General features: G+C 32.5%; 1 protein-coding gene across 13 annotated transcripts in view; it reads left to right on the forward strand.

The window, feature by feature from the left end:
• RIMS1 (regulating synaptic membrane exocytosis 1) overlaps nucleotides 1-21134 on the forward strand; it is an 851235-nt gene that overhangs the window by 691246 nt on the left and 138855 nt on the right. For 8 of the 13 annotated variants that reach the window (XM_057303966.1, XM_026507097.4, XM_044387121.3 and 5 more), the window contains exons 5-14: nucleotides 2351-2474; nucleotides 5846-5892; nucleotides 8223-8335; nucleotides 10249-10379; nucleotides 10961-11132; nucleotides 11316-11469; nucleotides 12512-12583; nucleotides 17487-17640; nucleotides 18418-18543; nucleotides 20093-20155. In XM_057303966.1, the coding sequence (XP_057159949.1) occupies nucleotides 2351-2474; nucleotides 5846-5892; nucleotides 8223-8335; nucleotides 10249-10379; nucleotides 10961-11132; nucleotides 11316-11469; nucleotides 12512-12583; nucleotides 17487-17640; nucleotides 18418-18543; nucleotides 20093-20155 (1156 nt within the window). Of the gene's footprint in view, nucleotides 1-2350; nucleotides 2475-5845; nucleotides 5893-8222; nucleotides 8336-10248; nucleotides 10380-10960; nucleotides 11133-11315; nucleotides 11470-12511; nucleotides 12584-17483; nucleotides 17641-18417; nucleotides 18544-20092; nucleotides 20156-21134 lie in introns of all 13 variants that reach the window. The other 5 variants (XM_057303964.1, XM_026507096.4, XM_044387122.3 and 2 more) reach the window with 1 other exon arrangement.

Here is a 21134-nt window from a genome sequence, read left to right on the forward strand (position 1 = left end):
TCTTCCCCTTAAGTCTCTGCACTGTGCCACTACTTGCTTTAATTATCAAAAACGCAAAGTTGACACTGACAAGCTCCTTATTAGAGCCCTCCACTGTCTCCCCATCATTGCCTGCTTAAGTCAAAGCTCTGTAGTTCTGTCCTCTGCCAACCATTCCAGCCACTTCCATTACCATTCACCTTACCTTCTGCCATGGCAGCCTGCCTACAGGTCCCTGGCAAGCTGTCCGTCTCGAAGACCTGGTCCATGCGTCTTGTCTACCAGGTTACTTCTCTGCTCTGTGCTCTGCCCTTTGAAGTCCTTTCCATCCTTCAAAATGCATCTAAAGTTGCTTTAATTCTAAAGTGTTTCCTGATACCCTACCTAGAACAGTAACTAATTACTATCTCCCTAGCACTTAGCTGGCTCTACTTCTGTTCCTCAGATGAACTCCTATCATTGCATATAACATTTTAGTAAAAATAAGCATTCCTCTATTTCTCCCCCACCAAATGCAAGGCAGAGGAAATTTCCTTTTCAATTTTTGTGTCATCATAATCTACATCCCTGCCTGAAGAGATTATCCACATACCTTTTAGTTTGGAAGGTATTGATTTGTAAATAAATACACGTATTAAGTTAATATGGTATTAAAAGTTATGTTCCCAGGTTGCTGTCTATAAAGAGGAGAATTTTATAATTCAGTGCTTTTGCAAAATGTTGACTGCAGCTCATTACTGGGTAGTTACATTAATTTAATGGTTTGTATCCATTTTTTAAAAATGAAGTAGAACATGATAGAATAAGAGATATCAGGGTAAGTATTGTTTCAGAAAATATTTTTTCATATACACACGCACACACATACATATATATACTCCCGTGATGTAAACTTTTATTTCTTTTCTTGGTCAAACAAATTTAAGAGACTGAATATATTTTAAATTTATAATTATATTGTATTTCTTTTTTTAATAGTGAAGTATAGTTGTTGCCTATTTAAAAAACCTTGCTGGGTAACTTCTTAGGTCAAACTGTTAGAAGTCATTTAACTGTTGATACTAACCATACTCTTACAAACCAAAGCAGCATCATATGCTTTTCAAATATTTATTTTTTATTTTTGAGTAAGCCAACAGTTGGGGAAAAAAATAAAATAGTTCTAGCAAAACAAATTTTTTCTACTTCCTTTTGCAGACCTACCTAAAAACAGATATCGTAGTAGTTGCAATTAGCTTTCATGTGTATAATCATCACATTGATTCATCAGTTCCACATATATTTATTTAGCTACTAAAATGTTACAGGCACTGAGAAAAACAACATGAGCAGAAACAAAACCAATTAAGACACCTCAAAGTATCCTTGAGGCTGGGGTATTTCAGCAGAGCCTACCATTGTGAATTGAAGGGTACTGTGCAGAGAACCATTTGGGATCTAATATTCATGAAATGGGGATCTAAATATTCATGAAAATAAATAATTTTTCCCAAATGATCTATGGTGAAATGCGTAGTTAAAACATAAACTATAAGTATTAGCTCATGTATTTTAACATCATATTACTCTCCTTGATTAATCCTAGAACATTTAACAAATTAATGAGTACTATATTAATTTTTTATTATTGTAAAAATATTTTCTAATTTTACTTTAATCCTCACAATATATATTATGTATAGAATGTGTGTGTTATGAACATCTGGAAGTGGGTTAACTGTCATGCAACAGTTCTACATCTGCTTGCTTTGTAACTTTGCCATAGCTACCTGCGTTGCCCTATGGGTATGAACTCAAATCCTTTTCATGCATTTTTATTCTGTTGTGTGTCTGGTGAAGACAATGAAGCATGACTTATAATTGGAAAATTCATGCTAATAAATGTTAATTGCTACTTCAACCAAAAACAAAGCAGGATTTATGCAGAGTTCAATAAGAATCTTTCACATATAGAGCCGCCTGCATTTATTATATGGAGGACATGCTGCTAATTATTATTTTTTAATGTTTCCAAATAGGCTGTGCTAATTCCATCCCATAGCATGAGATTATTTTTTATATTATTTCTGGTATATTTCAAAAGATAAAGGTAGTTTTGTATTGTACTGTTTCCTGTGACCAGTAATATTCTATGGGGAAAAGAAAAAGAAAAAAAAAAAAAAAGAAAGAAAGAAAAGAAAGACAAAAAGAAAAAAGTGTTTAGAAGAACCATTTAGCTGACATTATATGTCAGTCAATTTGCTTTGAGAGCAGGGCCTAGACAATTAAACTATTTGTATATGTTTTGCATTTCTTTGTTAAAAAAGAGAAAAGATAAGAAAAATAAACAGAATATATAAGGTAAAAAAATACCCTTTTTTTTAAATTCAAGGGGATGAAGTTCTAGAATGGAATGGTAAACCCCTGCCGGGAGCTACAAATGAAGAAGTTTACAACATTATTTTAGAATCAAAATCAGAACCTCAAGTTGAAATTATTGTTTCAAGGCCTATTGGGTAAGGCTAAAAAAACTTACTTCTTAAGTTTAGTAAATTACATGTATTAGCAGGGTTTTAAAAAGAAGTTTATACATTCATACAATACATGTTAACATGGATAGTTTTTTCTTCAATTATGGGCATACATTTTAGATTTTTAACATTTCTTAATTTTTTCAACTTAAATACTGAATTTTCTTCACTACATTTTAGAAGCTCTGCAATTTAACACTTGTAATATCAAAAAATATTGATATGTATTTTTCAGAAGTGAAATATAAACTAAAAATATTTTCTTTTAATGACAAAACTATTTATTTTTAATAATTCTAATTTAATGAGTAGTATTTCCTTAAAGGGAGTCACTAACAAACTTGTCTCTTTATGATATTTAAAATAGTAATTATTTCATATCTACATGAACTTTTTATTATTTTATTAAGAATAGAAAATTTTTTCTATATTTTTACCAATGGGTAGTGCCAACTTTTATTTAAAATCAAGCAAGTGTGAAATGTTTTAACTTTTTAGTTGGTCATAATAATTGGTATAATATTTTTTAAACTTCAATTTTTAGCATAATTTAATTATCTACAGCCAATGGGATATTTTTTTTATATTTGTGCATAGAGTTCCCCACATTGTTAGCTTTTCCCAACTAATCTACAAAGTCCAAATATTCTTTTTTGCCAGTCTGTCATTTTTTGGAAGGCATTTTAAATTGTCTCATTTATAGTTGGCTTGATGTTTAAATATATTTTTGGAAGTAATTCCATTTTTCCCCATTCTCTAAAATACTATAGAGCCATTAGTTCAAGACTTTTTATGTTGAAAAAGTAGTAGTCTTAAATTTTTGTTGTCCTCATGTTTACATGTCAATGCAAAACATGGAAGAAAATATAATCATCCTAATTTTCAAAGGACTGAATATGTATGATCATATATTTCAAAGAATAACATTAATATATATAAACTCTAAAATAAAAGCAAGATTATAAACAATTTTAAGTGGTGATTATTAAGAGTAAACATTGAAGACATTTGCAAAAGTATTGTACATTTCCATGCAGATTTTTTAAAAAATAGCAACACTATATAACTTATGCTAGTTTTACATGACATGTGTTCTAGTGCTGAGGTAAATATGAGACTGGAAAAGAGGTAAGTAAATTGGAAAATGAATCAAAAGTATAAAAAAATTAAAATCAAGCATTGTACACATTGCCAAATACTTTCAAATATGTAGAGGTTTAAAAGTAATCAGCTAAGATATTGATTTATGGTAACTTTTAAAAAACTAACAGACAATTAAAGTGGACTGGAATAACACTTTCATTATTTTTACTTTTGTATGAAAATAATTTAAAAAGTAATAATCTGTGTAGCCAAACTCTAAATTGTCATGGATTATGGAATTCAAAGAAATAGGGAATGCAAAGATTATATTTAAATAAAAATCAAATCTGGTATCAACTTTCCAGTTAATAGAGAAATAATTAGAATCCTAGAAGAATAATTCTGCTATATTTAATAATTATGTTTAATGTAGTTCTATAACTAATTTAAAGCAGAAAGCAATATTTATTCATAGTTTAGTAGTATTGTGATTCCATGAATCATTTCAAATACAACTTATATGCACTATATATTGATCAATATGGTGTAAGAAATATCAGCCATCTTTAGGTATTGACCAATTTTATCAACCTGCCAAATACAATATTCTTGGCATTTATGCTTATAATTGATATCGGAACTATTCTATCACCTTGCTTGTGAGTAGAATGAGTAGAACTGATTAAGAAGACTTGTTTGTAAATGTGGAAATTTATGCCTAAAAATATTACTGAAGCAATTAACATTAATAAATTTTGATTCAAAATCACCTTAAAAATTTTTTTTACTACTTCTCCATCTTTCTTTCACAAACACATAAAATCCAAAGCTTGTGCCTGGTTTTAGAGTTCCAAATTCTAATTTCCGTAATTGACTTTGAGGCTGGTTTTCAAAGTTGTACTATCTAAAAAATTATTGCTTCTAGATTTTCTAAAAACATTACTTTTATTTGCCTAGATAAATTTAGAAGAAGGTAACAGAAGATAAATAGTTGGTTTCTTGGACCTTAGGTATTGAAGATTAGTCTCTTAATTATCCTATGAAATATTGATTTGTGCAAATCATTAGTTATTCAAAAAATTGTAATAAAATGTATTTATAAAATACACAACATAGGAGGTATTATCTTTGTAAGAAGTATAATATTGTAGGTGGCTACGAAAATTACTTTGCACAAAAAAAGTGAAAATGAGGAGTCAGGAAAATAATCAGAGAAAACTGTTTTTGTTTCTGTCCCCCCCCCCCCCCAAAGTACAAAGAAAAATCAAAGTGAAGTTAGGTCACAGGTAAGTGGCTAGAAATTCTTAAATAATAGTCTAACATTATTCTACTAATTCTTTTGGTCCTAGCTAACTCCAGTCTGCTTTAATATGTCATGTTAATACTTGCATATTGTTAATCTCCTTAAATTGATACTAAACTCTCTTTGAAAAACCAGAGGTAAAGTAGTTCTGTGCAGTACACTTCCCAAATCAAGCTGGTCCAGGGTTCTTAAGGTCACAGTGGATAATGGATTAAGCTGAGGTTATAGTAAACATTTATTCAGAGTAATTTGTGAGTGTGACAGGAATGGGTGTTCTCACGAGTCACTTTCTAATCATACAGTAAATGGCCATATATTTAGCTAACTTCAGTATAGAGATATAAATCTCTATATAGGGTTATATATGTGTATATGAATTATATATTCACATATATAAAATATTTTAGCTTTTTCGTTGCAAGCTTGAACCATTTTTAATTTCCAAAGCAATTCATCCTTTTCATTTTATTAACTTTGCCCATGATATTCACCATATTATTTTATTATCAAGAAATGTTCTCATCCCTTTCATTCAGTAAACTCTTTCAGATGTGTTTGTAAAGCATATTACTGATTTGTAAAATATGTGTCATTTTGATTTTCTAGAATTGAAATAAAATATTACCTTTAACATTCTTTTATTTCCAAAACCTGCTGTTTTGGTAGTAAAAATATTGTGGTAATTTTAGCCACAATATTAGTCTGATTGTTGTCATGTTGAAGTGTTTTGCTGTTAAATATATAAAAACTTATTTTTACTGCAGTTTGCGTGTGTGTGTGTGGGCGCGCGTGTGTGTGGTGTTTGACATTCATGCACATTAGTAATTGCCTGGATAGTAACTCCTGTCCATTTCCACACCTGTAAAGACCCAAAAGGATTGTTCACGCCACCGAAATAAAATGTGGTTGTGATTGCCTCAGGCAGGCTAATTTAGCTAATGGGATTTTCACCATACCCTATTTCTTTTAGTGACATTCCACGAATTCCTGAGAGCTCCCATCCTCCACTGGAATCCAGTGAGTATAAGGTTTATTTGTTATTATAATATGTATTGAATGAAATTGAAGAATAAAGATTTACCGTTTGCTTTAGTTATTTGGTGTAAATGACTTGGTATTACTATACTAAGGTTATCTCCAATGATGTCAGAAGTTGGCAATTATGACAATCATTGGAAACCCAAAGTTCTACTTCAAGATCTCTCTTTTTCTACTTTTTTTTTTCATGGCTATACAAAAATCTTAACCGGCAGTACCCTCTGCATCATAACAGGCAGGACCCTCACAGAGCTCAGTTAATATATGTTTGCTGTGCATAAAAGTGTATTGTGATACTGGATTATTCAGTCTGTTTGGTAATTAGCTCAGTCTCATGAGCGAGACTTCTAGTGAAGGAAACAAGCACATTAACAGATATTTTGAAAACAACATAACATAAACACTGGGTATTATATGTAAGTGATGGATCACTGAATTCTACTCCAGAAACCAATATTGCACTGATGTTAACTACCTAAAATTTAAGTTACAATAATAATAACAACAGAATTTTAAAAAATAAAAGTAATAAAAAAATTAAAGTGTCTGGTATGATCATGGAAATGAGTGTATAGAGTAGAGGTGAAGTTCAGTGGGCATAAGAGGATCAGGAGACAGGAGGCTGTAGGGTTGAATTATCTACGTAGCCATTAAAGACACTCCAGGTGATAGAAGATGACAATGTGTGGAATGAAGCCTAGACAGGTAATGAGGTTTTCAGTGAGAATGTGAAAGTGATGTAGATATTTACTCTGCAGTGGGCTGGCATTAACTAACGATACCTTGGGCTTGATGATCAAGTGTTCCTGTGTAACCCATTTTATGGAAATACAAAATACAAGGTGATTTAAGAGGAAAACAAGTGATCATGGTTATAAGGAGGTAGAAAATATGCGAATGGAATAGACAAGGAACTGAAGATTAGGTTAGTATATCAAATGCAGACCAGCATGCACACCTGCTGGAGATGAGCCCATATTTGGTTTTGAGCTTTTTGATAACTAATACATAGAAGGAAATGGGACCAGTTGCATAATTTATAGCCAATACTATTTTAAAATAAACTGTTATAATATTAAAAACAAACTGATTATTAGAAACAGTAGTGTTCTTATACTAAGACCCAAGAAAAAAATTATTTTAAGGATACTTGAAAAAGAAGCAGAGTAACAAAATTATAGAACTCTTTCTTGTAGTCTTTGGAGGGCACAGAGTGATGCTGTGTGGCTTAACTTAGACTTAATTTGTGTTTATAGAAAAAAATGTGTGGATGACATACCCTCAGGCAATACTCCATATGTGTTTTATCAATAATGCCAAATTTTGAATGGCTGTGGGTTCAAGGTTATACTTGCTGGGGTAATAGCATTCCATAGACATTCTTTACCATGCATTGTGTCAGGGTATACTTTAATAGTGATCTGAGAAGAGAGAACTCTCATTTTAAAAAGAGGGGAGAGAAGCCACACTGAGTGGCTAAGTGGAAAGCCAGCCTTCTCCAAGTGAAGGTGAAGTGGGTCTCTGGTGAGTCACTGCAGACAACATTCTCAACATTCAAGAGATTCATTTTTAAGATCAAAACTGAGATAGGTGGGGGCAGGGGGTGCCTGGGTAGCTCAGTACGTTAATTGCCCGACTCTTGGTTTCAGCTCTGGTCAAGATGTCAGGGTCAGGAGATTGAGCTCCATGTTGGGCTTCCCGCTCAGTGGGGAGTCGGCTGGAGATTTTCTTCCTCTCATTCTGCCCCTCCCCCAGCTCCTGCACATACTCTCTCTCAAAATAAATAAATAAATCTTAAAAAAAAAAAAAAACCTGAGATAGATGGTAAGTCTTATTTTAAAAAGAAGAATTCTAGGCTTAGATGTGGCTCATAAAGTATATGTGCCTTCATTTTAATTTTAGCAAGGACAGTTCATAATAGATGATTCTTTAGCCAGGATAATTAAAATAACAGGCACCATCTTTCTTATTACTAAAGCATGAAGCCTTTACCTATATGTGAGGTTATGCCAGAACCTAAACTCTGCAAATACCCACAGAAATATAGAAAACCAATATAAATTGGAGCAAATAAATACAATATTTAATTATATCATTTTAATTCCTTTAAAATGTAGGCAATTAACCAAAGAAGATAATGTGATCATTTTCTGTGACTATCCAATTCAAAGTAGGTTCTACTCTTATTGATGGTATTGAATTATGCTTTTATACAAATAACAGGTGCATTTAACATTTCATGAAAAATATTTATTCTTACACATATAAAACTGTTACTAAAAATTACTTAATTTCTTTTCTCATTTTAGGTTCAAGTTCCTTTGAATCTCAGAAGATGGAAAGGCCTTCCATTTCTGTTATTTCTCCAACAAGTCCTGGAGCTCTGAAAGATGCCCCACAAGTCTTGCCAGGACAACTTTCTGTATGTATTTTTCACACGTGTTGGAGACCATTAGTCTTTGCTCACTGTTCTCAGTCTGTCCTTAAAAATAAAGGACATTTGCCCGTCAAATGCCCCCCAAAATTTGAAGTCTGTCCTTCAAATATATATCATATATTTAACACAATTCTCTATTTCACAATTTTGCCTTCATTTATAAATTATTAGATTAGACTTAATTCGTATGTTTATCTGGAAATATTTGTTGAGTGCCTACAATGTACCCAGTTTTTGTAAACATTCAATGATAAATGACAACATAGGTAGGTATGTTTTGTGTGCTATATAAAAGTTTCTAAGGTAAGTAGTTGGTTAGACATAATCAACTCAGAAGGTCATGTTCAACTCAATTAACAACCTTATGAGCCTAGAGCCCCCCCCCAAAATTGTAAATACTCTTTTTAATGTCTTGAATCATTTGAGGAAACACTTCATTTCTGATATCACTCTGAAAAAGCTAGTTTTTCTTACTGTTGCTTTATATATGATGTGGAGAAAGAGAGTAAAGAAACTATGGCAAACCATTATGAATGCCACATCTATGTAGATTATGGTAGAAGACAGGACATTTATATTCATAACTAAAAGAAAACTTGCTTCCAACTATTCTATAAATAGTTTACTTTTTCTCCTTTCGTAATGTATATGGATTTCTATAGTCTGTTTTTGCTGCTCTTCTCTTGGCATTTAATTAAACAAAGAAGATAACTGTAAGCTTGCTGTTATTTTTAAACCATCTCTGGTTTTAACTTCTATTTTTAGTAAATTGAATATCTTTGTATAGTCCTTTCTGTTTATTTTATCTGCCATGCCCTGTGTGTGTGTGTGTGTGTGTGTGTGTGTGAGAACCTCTCATATATTCCACCAATATTTTAGGAAGGATAAGAATCTGTTTTGGTTTTATGAAAAACACATCTCTGTTATTAATTGAGAACAGAGATATGGATTCATATGGATTCAGGTTTGAATCTTTAATCTGCCCTGTACTATGAAAGACCAATCATATGTTAAATTAGTTTATTTTTTATAATGACTTTTAAATATGTTCAATATATTCCCATTAGACAACTTTCGCTTATAGTTCTTACTGAATCATGAAACTAACTTCTAAATTAAAAAAATAGTAATGTTAACATTGTTCACTGCCAGCACAAATACTATATTGACTGCTAAAGTTCTGGTTTTTAGGAGTTTAATGGTATTTCAGTGTGCCATTTCCCCATTTTTCTTTATTCAAACTGTTATGGAATCTTAGTAGAAATAGTGTTATTTGGCCTTCACTTATTTGAAGGTATGTAATGCACCTTTCCTACCTTCCTTGTTCTTTTACCCTTCTCTCATGAAAATAAATCAGTAATAGTTTAATTATAAAAATTAAATGAGAAAAAAAAAAAAAAACAGAAACAGCAGGACCTGGTGTAAAGGAGGCCCACAGTAAATATGTTTCCTGATCTGTACCAATCCCTTGTGTAAATTGCTTATTCATTAAACCTCATTTCAACACATATGGCACTACAAAATAGGTTTAGCCACACTGAAGTCATTAAGTCATTTGCAATCACCAAACACTGGCACTTAGCACTTAAAAATGAGGATAATTATTTTAATATTCCCTTCTTCCCTTACTTTTTTATAAAATTTTTATCAGTTTTATTTTCGTAACCTGATATGAGAGAGTATAACACTATAGCCTTGCCCATTGTAAGTCATGTGTAAAATACATAAAGAGAAAAGTCAAGTTATAAATGGTTATGCTTTCAAGTTGGAATTCTTTTCAGAAAAATTATTTATAATTATACTGTAATTTAAGTTCTTCAAAAATAGGTTTAATTTTTTTTGTAGAATTATAATACCTCATGATTTTTACAAATAATTCCTTTCTTCATTGATCTTAGGTGAAGTTGTGGTATGATAAAGTGGGACACCAGCTGATTGTAAATGTTCTTCAAGCAACAGATTTACCGACTAGAGTAGATGGGCGCCCCAGGAATCCCTATGTGAAAATGTATTTTCTTCCAGATAGAAGGTAGTGAATAATTTTAGAAAATATTTGCAAAAATGCTTACCAATAGAAACGATACAATATCATCTCCTGGGATATAGTTTTATTTATTTTTAAAACCTTATCAAGGTAAAATTGATATACCAAAAATTGTGCATAAGTAAGGTGTACATTTTGATGAGTTTGAACATATGCTTACACCTGTGATATAGTTTCAAAGTATAATAAATCATTCTCTATGAGGGAATAAACTATGTTCTCCCTGAAAAAAAAAAATCCCTCAAGCTTTATATTTTTTAGAAAATAATGTACCAATTTAAAATTTTTTCATTACCTTGCTTGGACATCTGTTAGTCTTGGATAGCTATATGTCATTTAGAATGTACCTTTGTGTATGTATGCCCATAATCATAACTACTGCTAACTTTATAGTTTAAATTAGAATAGTGTTAAACCCTACAGTCTTTTTAGACTTGTAAGTCCAACAGTTATGAATTAAAAATCATTAAAAAAAAATCCCAGTAGCGGTATTACATGTCACTACAGTAGATGGCAGCAGATACTGCACTTTGCTTTTTCATTTACAAAACATAATTATTTTTCAGTGATAAAAGCAAAAGGAGGACCAAAACAGTAAAGAAAGTCCTAGAACCAAAATGGAATCAAACATTTGTCTATTCACATGTACATCGTAGAGATTTTAGAGAACGGATGTTAGAAATAACCGTGTGGGATCAACCAAGAGTACAAGAAGAAGAGAGTGAATTTCTTGGAGAGGTGACGTACATTGTAAAGATTCAAGCCAAATGCTTACTGAAGTTTCTGTGACATGTACTATATATTAAATTTGTACTATATTATATTATATACTATATATTATATTGTACTATATATTATATTAATATTATATATTATGTTTTGGTCAAGACACCTGATTTAATTTAAGAACTGCCCTTTCAGATCCTCATAGAATTGGAGACAGCACTTTTAGATGATGAGCCACATTGGTATAAACTTCAGACACATGATGAATCCTCACTACCTCTGCCTCAGCCATCACCTTTCATGCCAAGGCGACACATTCATGGAGAGAGCTCTAGCAAAAAACTACAAAGTAGGTTAAAGTTATTTTTAGTTAACCAGAATTACTTATGTTGTAATGATCAAATTAGAGATTGGCATTCAAGATATTTTTCAAATGTTTAGTGAGATCAAAATACTGGAAAATTATTTATCTATATAAAGAGACCTGGCAAAACTACTTTCTGCATTTTCCTAATGAAAGTAGTACGTATAGTACAGTAGAGTGATTCCAGAGCTGGAAGTTTAAAAACTGAATTATCATTCTTGGTCCAGTACTGATTGAGTTGTTGATTGGTTGACTGATAGAGTATTTTATTGTTACTTATGTAAGGTTCTTGATAACTTTATAGTTTCTGGGTATTTTTAGTATTATTACTCATAAGAAACATTTTTAAAAACACATTGTAAAGTATGTTTGTTGTTAATCATCTGGTGATTGGGAAAAAGAGTATTCTTTTCTGCATGTGTCCGTTAAATTTTGAGTTATGACTAAATAATTAACTGAAACTTAGAAGCTTCATTTTGGTAATCCAGAACCAAACTGTGTTCCTCTTATAATTGAATATTTCATGTCAGTGCCTCTCTGAGCAATCATTTTCTCAAAGTTAATGTTTAATGCAGTGTAATGGCTAATTTTGAAGGATAAACATAAATATTTTATAAAAGGCCATGATGTCCTTTTTAATGATATGAGCTCCATAGAGTTCCAGCCAAGAATGTCTTTCAACCTTCCCAACCAGCCCCATCCTCCCAGCCTTCCTGAACGGTGGCGGAGGACACCTAATTGGACAGAAAACAGTGTATACGCTTCTCTGTAGGCTTTTAGAATAATACATTAGTTAAAGAAAATTAGAAAATCTAAGTGATTAAAAGGAGGAAATACTGAGAAAATGTTATCTTCGGAGAACAAACATTGTTTTAAAAAAACATCAGCTCAGCATTTACTTTGTGTTATTCTTGTTCAAAAGTATTTAGTAGTAATGTCATTAGCCTTTAAGAAAATAATGTGACCGTGTCCTTTACATTTCATAAACCAACAAGACACAGAGGTATGTGTTTGCCTTACTGTGCAGGATCTCAGCGAATCAGTGATAGTGACATCTCAGATTATGAGGTTGATGATGGTATTGGAGTAGTTCCTCCAGGTGCGTGGGTGAAGAGCATGGCTCTGCTTCACTGTGCTTCTTATGCTTGTGTTCACCGTCAATTTTCAGACTTCTTTGGGATACTGAGCTGGAGATTTGAAGCACAAGAGAAATCAGTATTCTATTATTCCATGGTGACTTGTATTCCAAATTATTAAGAAAGCTTAAAATGGACTAGTAACTATTCATTAACTATCCCACTTATTTAATTTAGTCGGGTTCTTTCTTAGAAGCTAAGATGGCTAGCTAGGTTGAAATCATTCTTTCACAATGCTCTAAGCATAAGTAAAAAATACGAATTTCATTTTGAAAGGATATGGTTAATTTTCTCAAATAAAAATGCCATTCTATATTGTACGCCTATGATTTTTCCTTCCTCTGTTTCTGAAAATAATGTAGCCTTCCATGGAATATACTGAGAAAGGTGCATGGCAGGGTTTAAAATTGCATGTGGCATGGCTTAACTTTTAATGCTTTTGTGATGTGTTTACCACTTATTATACCTAGAATGTGTATGTACCTATTAAAATAAGGAAATGCTTTAGAAAGATTCAATATTCATTTTAAGTCAACATCTTTCTGTCACTGTACAAGTTAGTAAAATTTTTGTGGCATTGTGTTATTCAAATCTATGTTTCCCATCAGACTCTTGTCAGAAAGTAAAACCACATAGTACAGCCTTATTTTCTTGGCACTAATCCTGTGCTATTTCCTTGACTTACTAATAAAAAGTAAGGAAATATCAAATAAGAAGTAAAGAGAAAATCTTGGACGTATAAATATGGTAATTAAAGGCATTTCTTTAGGACAGGAATGATATATGACTCCTTAATTTATGTAATTTCTCAGATGGAGATGCACTTAATTTGAGGGCAATGATTTTGGGAGTCAGTAGACAGATTCCACACTAGTGACTAAATTCACAATTTGAAGAGATGCATACAACTTTCTTAGAACTAGGAGAACTTATGGAGAGTTCTCTAAAATTAGGTTTCGGGGTGCCTGAGTGGCACAGCGGTTAGGCGTCTGCCTTCGGCTCAGGGCGTGATCCTGGTGTTCTGGGATCGAGCCCCACGTCAGGCTCCTCTGCTATGAGCCTGCTTCTTCCTCTCGCACTCCCCCTGCTTATGTTCCCTCTCTCGCTGGCTTTCTCTATCTCTGTCGAATAAATAAATAAAATCTTTAAAAAAAAAATAAAATAGGGGCGCCTGGGTGGCACAGCGGTTAAGCGTCTGCCTTCGGCTCAGGGCGTGATCCCGGCATTATGGGATCGAGCCCCACATCAGGCTCCTCCGCTATGAGCCTGCTTCTTCCTCTCCCACTCCCCCTGCTTGTGTTCCCTCTCTCGCTGACTGTCTCTATCTCTGTCGAATAAATAAATAAAATCTTTTAAAAAAATTAAAAAATAAAAAAAAATAAAAAATAAAATAAAATTAGGTTTCATTTGCTTCCTATAATTCAGAGAAAATACAGTATTTAATCACTGGATGACATTAGCAAATATTCTTAAAAACAATAAACCTGGTGCTGTTCACATCTATATTCTTAGATAATAATCTCTGATATCAGATTGCAAGAGTTTTAAATATTAGTGGATAAAATTTCATATTTTCTGTTTTGTTTTTAAAAGTATCGTAATAATTAGACACATTCTCCACAGAAACTTTAATACAACATTCAACAGAATATTCTTATTTTATAAACTTGAAAGTGAAAAAGTGTACATTAAATCCGCTGACATATTTAAATAGGGATCAGATGGTTCCTGGTGGGAAAGTCATCAAGCCTTTCTAACAAGAATCTTGGCTGTTAATCAGCCATAATGTGGTCATTACCAACTCATCTAAACAGAATTTACTTCTGTGTATGGCTCTCACATTTTATTCACCTGAAAATTCATATTTTTTTATTATGAGGCAACAGCAATTGGATGAAAGAATAAGTGGCCAATTGAATAAAGACAAAATTACTAAAATGGTGACTTTCCTCTCATTTCCCTGCGAGATCACACAGATAGCAGCCAAAGTGGGAGTTATGGGACCCAGTACAGTTGGAATTAATGCTTGGATACCACTAAAAAACACTTTTAAAAATGTTTATATTCTGTACTGAAATATACCATATCATGATTTTTATAAACATATATGATCTCTTTTATCATGTAGAAGCAGTGCCTAAATTGTCATTTCAAATAATATTCATTTTTATTTATCATTTAAAAGGTAATGAGGCAGGACTCTTAATAGAATATAACAAATCAATAACCAATAAGTAATATTTCATGTTCCAGAGGTCTCTTCATAAATTAAAAAGGGAGATAATGCAATTAATTTGTATTTTCAGATATACTCTTCATTGATACAAAATAGATATATAGGTAGCTTCTAAAGACCTATAGGTGTGGACAATATAATATAGCACGTTACACAGTAATATACAATACTTTTTTAAAAAAAGAGGAAAGATGAGGCATTGGTAAAGCAAAGGAAAGCAGCAAAAATAAAGTGAAGGGATAAGTTAATAAACAAGCAAGTAGATAAATTCTCATATGCTTTTAGAGATTGATTAGGAATTTGTTACGTTTCCAATATGAAGAGGGATTTGTCTAGATGTCGATACTAGTTCTACATATGTTCAGTGTACTCTGAAGTTTCTGGTTCTATGTTTCCTGAAGAAGTTCAAAAGCTTTATTTAGATGTCCTACCACAGCTGAACCTTAAACTTTCTAATTCTTTTGCTTTTCTAGGACCACAGAGTTCTGTGCTCTTGTTTGATGTGCTTATTACTGCCTTTCTCCACTGAGGGAATCCAAGGTTCTGAAAGTAGCTGAGATGTTCAGAGCTACCCTTGATTAATTTTATCATAGCTTTGTTGTTATTTAAAATAAATAATTTTAGCTGCTTAAGAAGAATAAAAATAACCATATGCAGAATGCCCTTATCTGGGCAAGACATGTGGTAACCCCAACTTTTCTGAGCATTAGTGCAAATTCAGCAAGTGAAAAAACAAACACACACAATCCAACTTTGAGTTAACCATAATATTGAAATAAGCATAAAACAGCAATTTCCTCCCACCTTTTTCTGAAGGTAGAATATGTGTTGTCAACAATAAATTATACATAATACAAAGAAAACCAAATTATTTTGAAAAGCATCAAAGAACCATGAATACAAATTACGATAGGATTTAAAAAAGATATTACTTTCTATGTAAATACGAAGAACCCATGAAAAAAATTAGTTATACTCATCTAACAGTAAGATGTCTACATTCTCTAAGTTATTTCATAATAGTGTTTATAAGTAAAACCTTGAGTATTCATTGAAGTCTTGAAATGGTGCTTTCAATTCAATCTTGACCTTCCATAATTATTGTATGATTGATACAAAAAGTTATCAAGTGATAACAAATGGTAATTTGAAGTGTTTAAATAATTCAGACCTTGGATTAATTGTCTTTAAAAATAACCACCATTTTTTATAAGGAGCTGTGAAATAAATTCACTACATGTAAATTTACTTGGTTTCTTTCTAAACTTAATATTACAGCTTGTACACCTGAACAATGACAAAGAAACTTTCCTATGTGGAACTCAAAATAATAGCTTAATTGCTGTTATTTTTGTTATAAAATGAAGTATATGAAATTATAAATTATAACATTTATGTTCATTATTTGGTCATTATATAACATTATTTGGTCATCATACTGATGTTTTTAGAATGACAAAATGGATGGGCATCTCTGATCTCGCTATTGTCAGACTGCACTTAATGAAATGTTTAAACACCTTCCTTATTCTTTAAGCTTAGTTAAAAGATCATACAATCACAACAAATAAATTATTGGAGAATTTTAGTCTGCCTTTAATAATGATGTTTCATGGGATATTTAAAAATAATACAGGAGTTATCAAGTAAATAAATGAAGAACAGTTCAAGCTGCCCAGTTAAATTTAGTATTTTCATATTTCATGTATTTTTATGTAGTTATAATTATTTTTCCTTTGGCCACAGAATATTTTATTTTCCTTTCAATAATGGCAAACAATAACCCTTGTGAAAAAAAATAATTAAACTGTTACTTGGATTTGAGATTGGATTACTGTTTTATCTTAACTAAGTCGGAGATGATATAAACCTTTTTGTTTCAAGGGAGAATGAATTTAGAATTTATTTTTGATTGCAGCTATGTTAATTGTATTAACTAAATTATGTTATCAACACATTTGTGGAATAGTTTCAGACGTCTGAGGTAGATTTGATGACTGTTTCTATAGGACGGTTAATTTTCTCTGCATTATTGCCATAGTCATCCCCATCCATACACTATTTTCATTTGAACATTACAGTATTTTATGTAGTTTGCAAAATTCAATGAATATTTGTTATCGTGAAGATCTGGTACTCTTCTTTATTAACTAAAATGGATATGATAACATTTTCATTTTCTTTTTTGCAAAGCCATCTGAAATCCAACTAAAATAGTTTATCCTTTGGAAGAAAAATTCAAATAGCATTTAAAGAGACCCCAAATTTCTAAGCATTGACTTATCTATTAACTATAGTTCACTGTCAATGAAAAATCACTAACTCATTTGTTTTTTAAATCAAAATAGTATCCCAGCTCATCATAACATCTGAGGCATCAACTGTCCTATTCATATGCATATCTCCATGGGCACCTTTGAACAAACCTGTAACCTGTTTTTATGCATGTATATGTTACACTCTGTGTACGTATACTTAATAGTTTTGAAGAGAAAAGCTAATAATACTGATTGCATGGCATTTATTGTAGTAGATCAGTGGCTGCTTTAGATATAATTTGATATTTCCACATTAATGTTTCCATTACAGAAGAATACTGACTGATTTTCTGTGTGTACTCTTGCCAGTAGGTTATAGGTCTAGTGCTAGAGAAAGTAAATCTACAACATTAACTGTGCCAGAACAGCAAAGAACAACTCATCACCGCTCACGTTCAGTATCTCCTCACCGCGGCGATGATCCGGGAAGGCCGCGTTCACGTTTACCAAATGTGCCATTACAGAGGTAGGCTTTGAGATGAGCTTAAAGTCTCCGACAGTACTTTTTAATTTTAATACAATGTAAGCTGCCACAAGACTGTTACTGACATGAAATAATGGTTTAGTCAGTCAAGTTCTTTTTTTCAGAATCGTTTGTGAGCAAAATGCCCTTTTATTCAGTACCCCACCTATATTGACTTCTGTTCTTGAATCTCAAGAAATTTTTTCCACGGAGTGAAAGAGGTTTATGTCCCAAGCACATTTTTTGAATAACTGTCTTGTATTCTGTTGGCTAGTTTTCTCTCCTGCTAGGAAAAATTGTATGATAATGAATAACTTGTGGAGAGAAATGGCAAAGCGGAAAAGGTTAAGAGGCAGAATGTATTTTTAAGAAATTTAGAATTTAGAAAAAAGTATTAAAAAAAGAAATTTAGAACTTAGAATTGTCCCTTTGAAGCACTTGAAGTGTTTAGAAAAGTATATAAAACATAAGTAATGTTGTGCTGTATTTTATCTTATCCTGAAATATATTTCTGAAATTTAAATTAAGTATGCAGAAGAAACTTGTCCTTTTTTACAGAGGTGCAAAAGAAGGTTGGAGAAATGCAGCACAGGCAAAGCACTCACATAGAATAAATGCCTTTGACTCATTGATAAAATATGTATTTGGTTATGATGCTAACACTTTTCAAGCCATGCCAGTTTTTTGCCAGTTACTGATAAATCTTCCCCATTAAGTCTGTCTGCCCGATTTGGGAAGATTATACACTTTGATGCATGTGTATTTTTGTAATCATTTTAGGAGTTTAGATGAAATTCATCCAACAAGAAGGTCACGTTCTCCAACTAGACACCATGATGCCTCCCGAAGTCCAGTTGATCACAGACCCAGAGATGTGGATAGTCAGTATTTATCAGAACAAGACAGGTATTTGTTCAAATTATGATCTCTCCACATTATAACTTTTTATTTGCTCTGTTTTAGTATATGATAGATATCTTGGCATAGTACGTCAGAAAGTAAAAGCATTTAATCACTCAAAACTGAACTCTCAAGGAACAGCTGTTAGGATATTCTAATAGAAATGCAACTCTAGGAAATATTTGGCTAACATCATATTGTCGTAACGTGTGCATTTTTTTACAAATCGAAATTTATTTTTAGCCAGTTTAAAATGTATAGCTTATTGTTTCTAAATTATAAAAGGAAGCCTACATAAGCAATTTTCTGATATTTTATATTTTGTGGGTTCCAGTCTTTGGGATGTTGTTATATAATTATAAAATTATGTTATTAAACAATTTTGGATACAGGTCATCTGAAAGACAATGTTGCAGAGTTTCTGTGAGAGCTTCAATAATAATACTGTTATATACCTAATTTTCATAAAATGTATTTCCATAAAATGTCTATAAAGTATAAAATATTGAGATGGAGTTTTTCGTATGAACAAGTACTTCCTGGACACAGTTACTAAAAATCTACATTACAGCTCTGTTGTTCTACATGCCCTTAGACTTTCTTCTCAGACTAACTGCATACCTGTATAATATGCCAGACCACAAGCTCAGGATCTGATTTAAGGTTTTAGAATACCCACCTTGTTGAATATTCTCTTCTGGACTTTTAAAGTGGAGACACTTTCAGGAAGGAGGAGGGAAATGTTAGTGGTGCTTAATGATTGACTTTTTGCCGTGTAGTCAAGGACACAGAACTCAGCAGAGCTTCTTAATCCTTTACTGTCATCATACTGTGGGAAGTGGTGCCATGCCCTTCGAGAGTGGAGTCATACTGGGTACTGAGATAAGAACTGCTCTGAGGAATAGGATTCTACACTGCTCAGCCTGAGTTGAGTGAGAGCCACTTTGTCAACATTCATTGGGGCCACTTTGAATTTAGGTGAGGCTGGAAAAGAAAGGACTTCTTGACCAGGACATTTAATAAAGTGAAATGAATTTGAGTGTAGAAAAAGTACCAGTTTTAAAATAAAACAATTCTAATCGAGTATATTCACGATTGGTTAAGAAGAAACATACGGGGTATTGCATTTTTAGTGTCTGTAAAGGCCAAGAGGACTCATGCTTAGGGTTCCAGTGAGTATCAGAAAGGCCAGATATATAGGCCTTTCAGAAGTTTTTAAAATATCCAAGTATCTGGAATTGGAAATAGATTTCTGTGTCTTATTTAGGGAAGGTTTACTTTAGTTTTGTTTTAATATTCTATAAAGTCACTTGGAAATACAATAGCAAAATCAACAACATCTAGGACTTTGACCATAATGTTTGTACTTTATTGTTTAAATTTTTTAAAATACTGTCATGTTTATTTTTGTTTAACCTCTCGAGCAAATATGCTAGTGCAGACAATCTGGTTTCTTCCCTTTTCACGTTTTCATCGGCATACCATTGGCATAACCCATGTCATTTAATGCCTCATGATTTATCTGTTTCATCCACCACCCATCCTGTCTGTGCAGTGAGCTTCTTATGCTGCCCAGAGCAAAACGAGGACGAAGTGCAGAATGCCTGCATACAACCAGGTAAATACAGGGATTTGGTAACGGTAACTGTGTGTGATGACTCTCTTTCCATCCTACTATTGTTTCTTCTCTCCCTTAAAGGTATTATTACAAATATGTAAAATTAATTTCCCGAGTATTCAAAATTTGTTTTGTTTTATTGGAGGTTGTGGAAAGGTTCCAAATATATTTTAATTCTAATCCAGGCAAACTGTTTTTCTATTTGTATATTCAAAATCCAGAGACCGATGAGCCTCTGTGAACTGTTCACAATGTTCCTAAAACCCAGGAACCGATTTCTGCAATTACAATTCGAAATGCTCACGGTGAGCGGCCCCCACCCCAGCCCCTGGCAGCACGCACACACACCTGTCTAGTCACAAGAGGTCTGATCTGTGCATGGCAGTGTTATTGTTTTGATGATTATGTTTGTTTTAGCCTTTTTTTTTTTTTATCTCCTTTTGGAATCTGCTACTGTTTATATTCTCTTTGCTTTTAATAAAAACTTATAACAGTCATTTTTTACTTGCTGAGCATCAGCTTCCTCCTTGATAAAGAATGAGAATATTTGACCTTTAACTTTTAAACCTTCCCTCCTGGCAGCCCCCCCCCAGTTTAGAAGGGTTGCAATACGAACTTTCTCGTTAAAGCACGCAACAATATGATGCCTCTTAGATGAAGAGGGCGTGTAATGTTCTCCTGTGATTTGAAGCTTAGAACCTGATACTTTATTTACATCTCATTACATCTTGGATTTCATATCCGAAATAAATTAATTAATAAATCTCTTACAGATTACTCATAGAATGCAGTCTGTAAACATTTACTGTCAATTTAGAGTTCATAGAAGGTAAGGAAGTAGAAAGTCAGGGAAACAAACCAACACACAAACTCTTTCAGATATTTTGGCCAAGAAAAAGACAGGAGAAAAGAGAAGGAAAGAGCTATAACTGGAACGCTTGCGATGCAGGGACAAATGCAGAATTTATTTTGTTTGCAT

This window comes from Ursus arctos, unplaced genomic scaffold, assembly GCF_023065955.2.
Source record: "Ursus arctos isolate Adak ecotype North America unplaced genomic scaffold, UrsArc2.0 scaffold_29, whole genome shotgun sequence".
Classification (NCBI taxonomy): Eukaryota; Metazoa; Chordata; class Mammalia; order Carnivora; family Ursidae; genus Ursus; species Ursus arctos.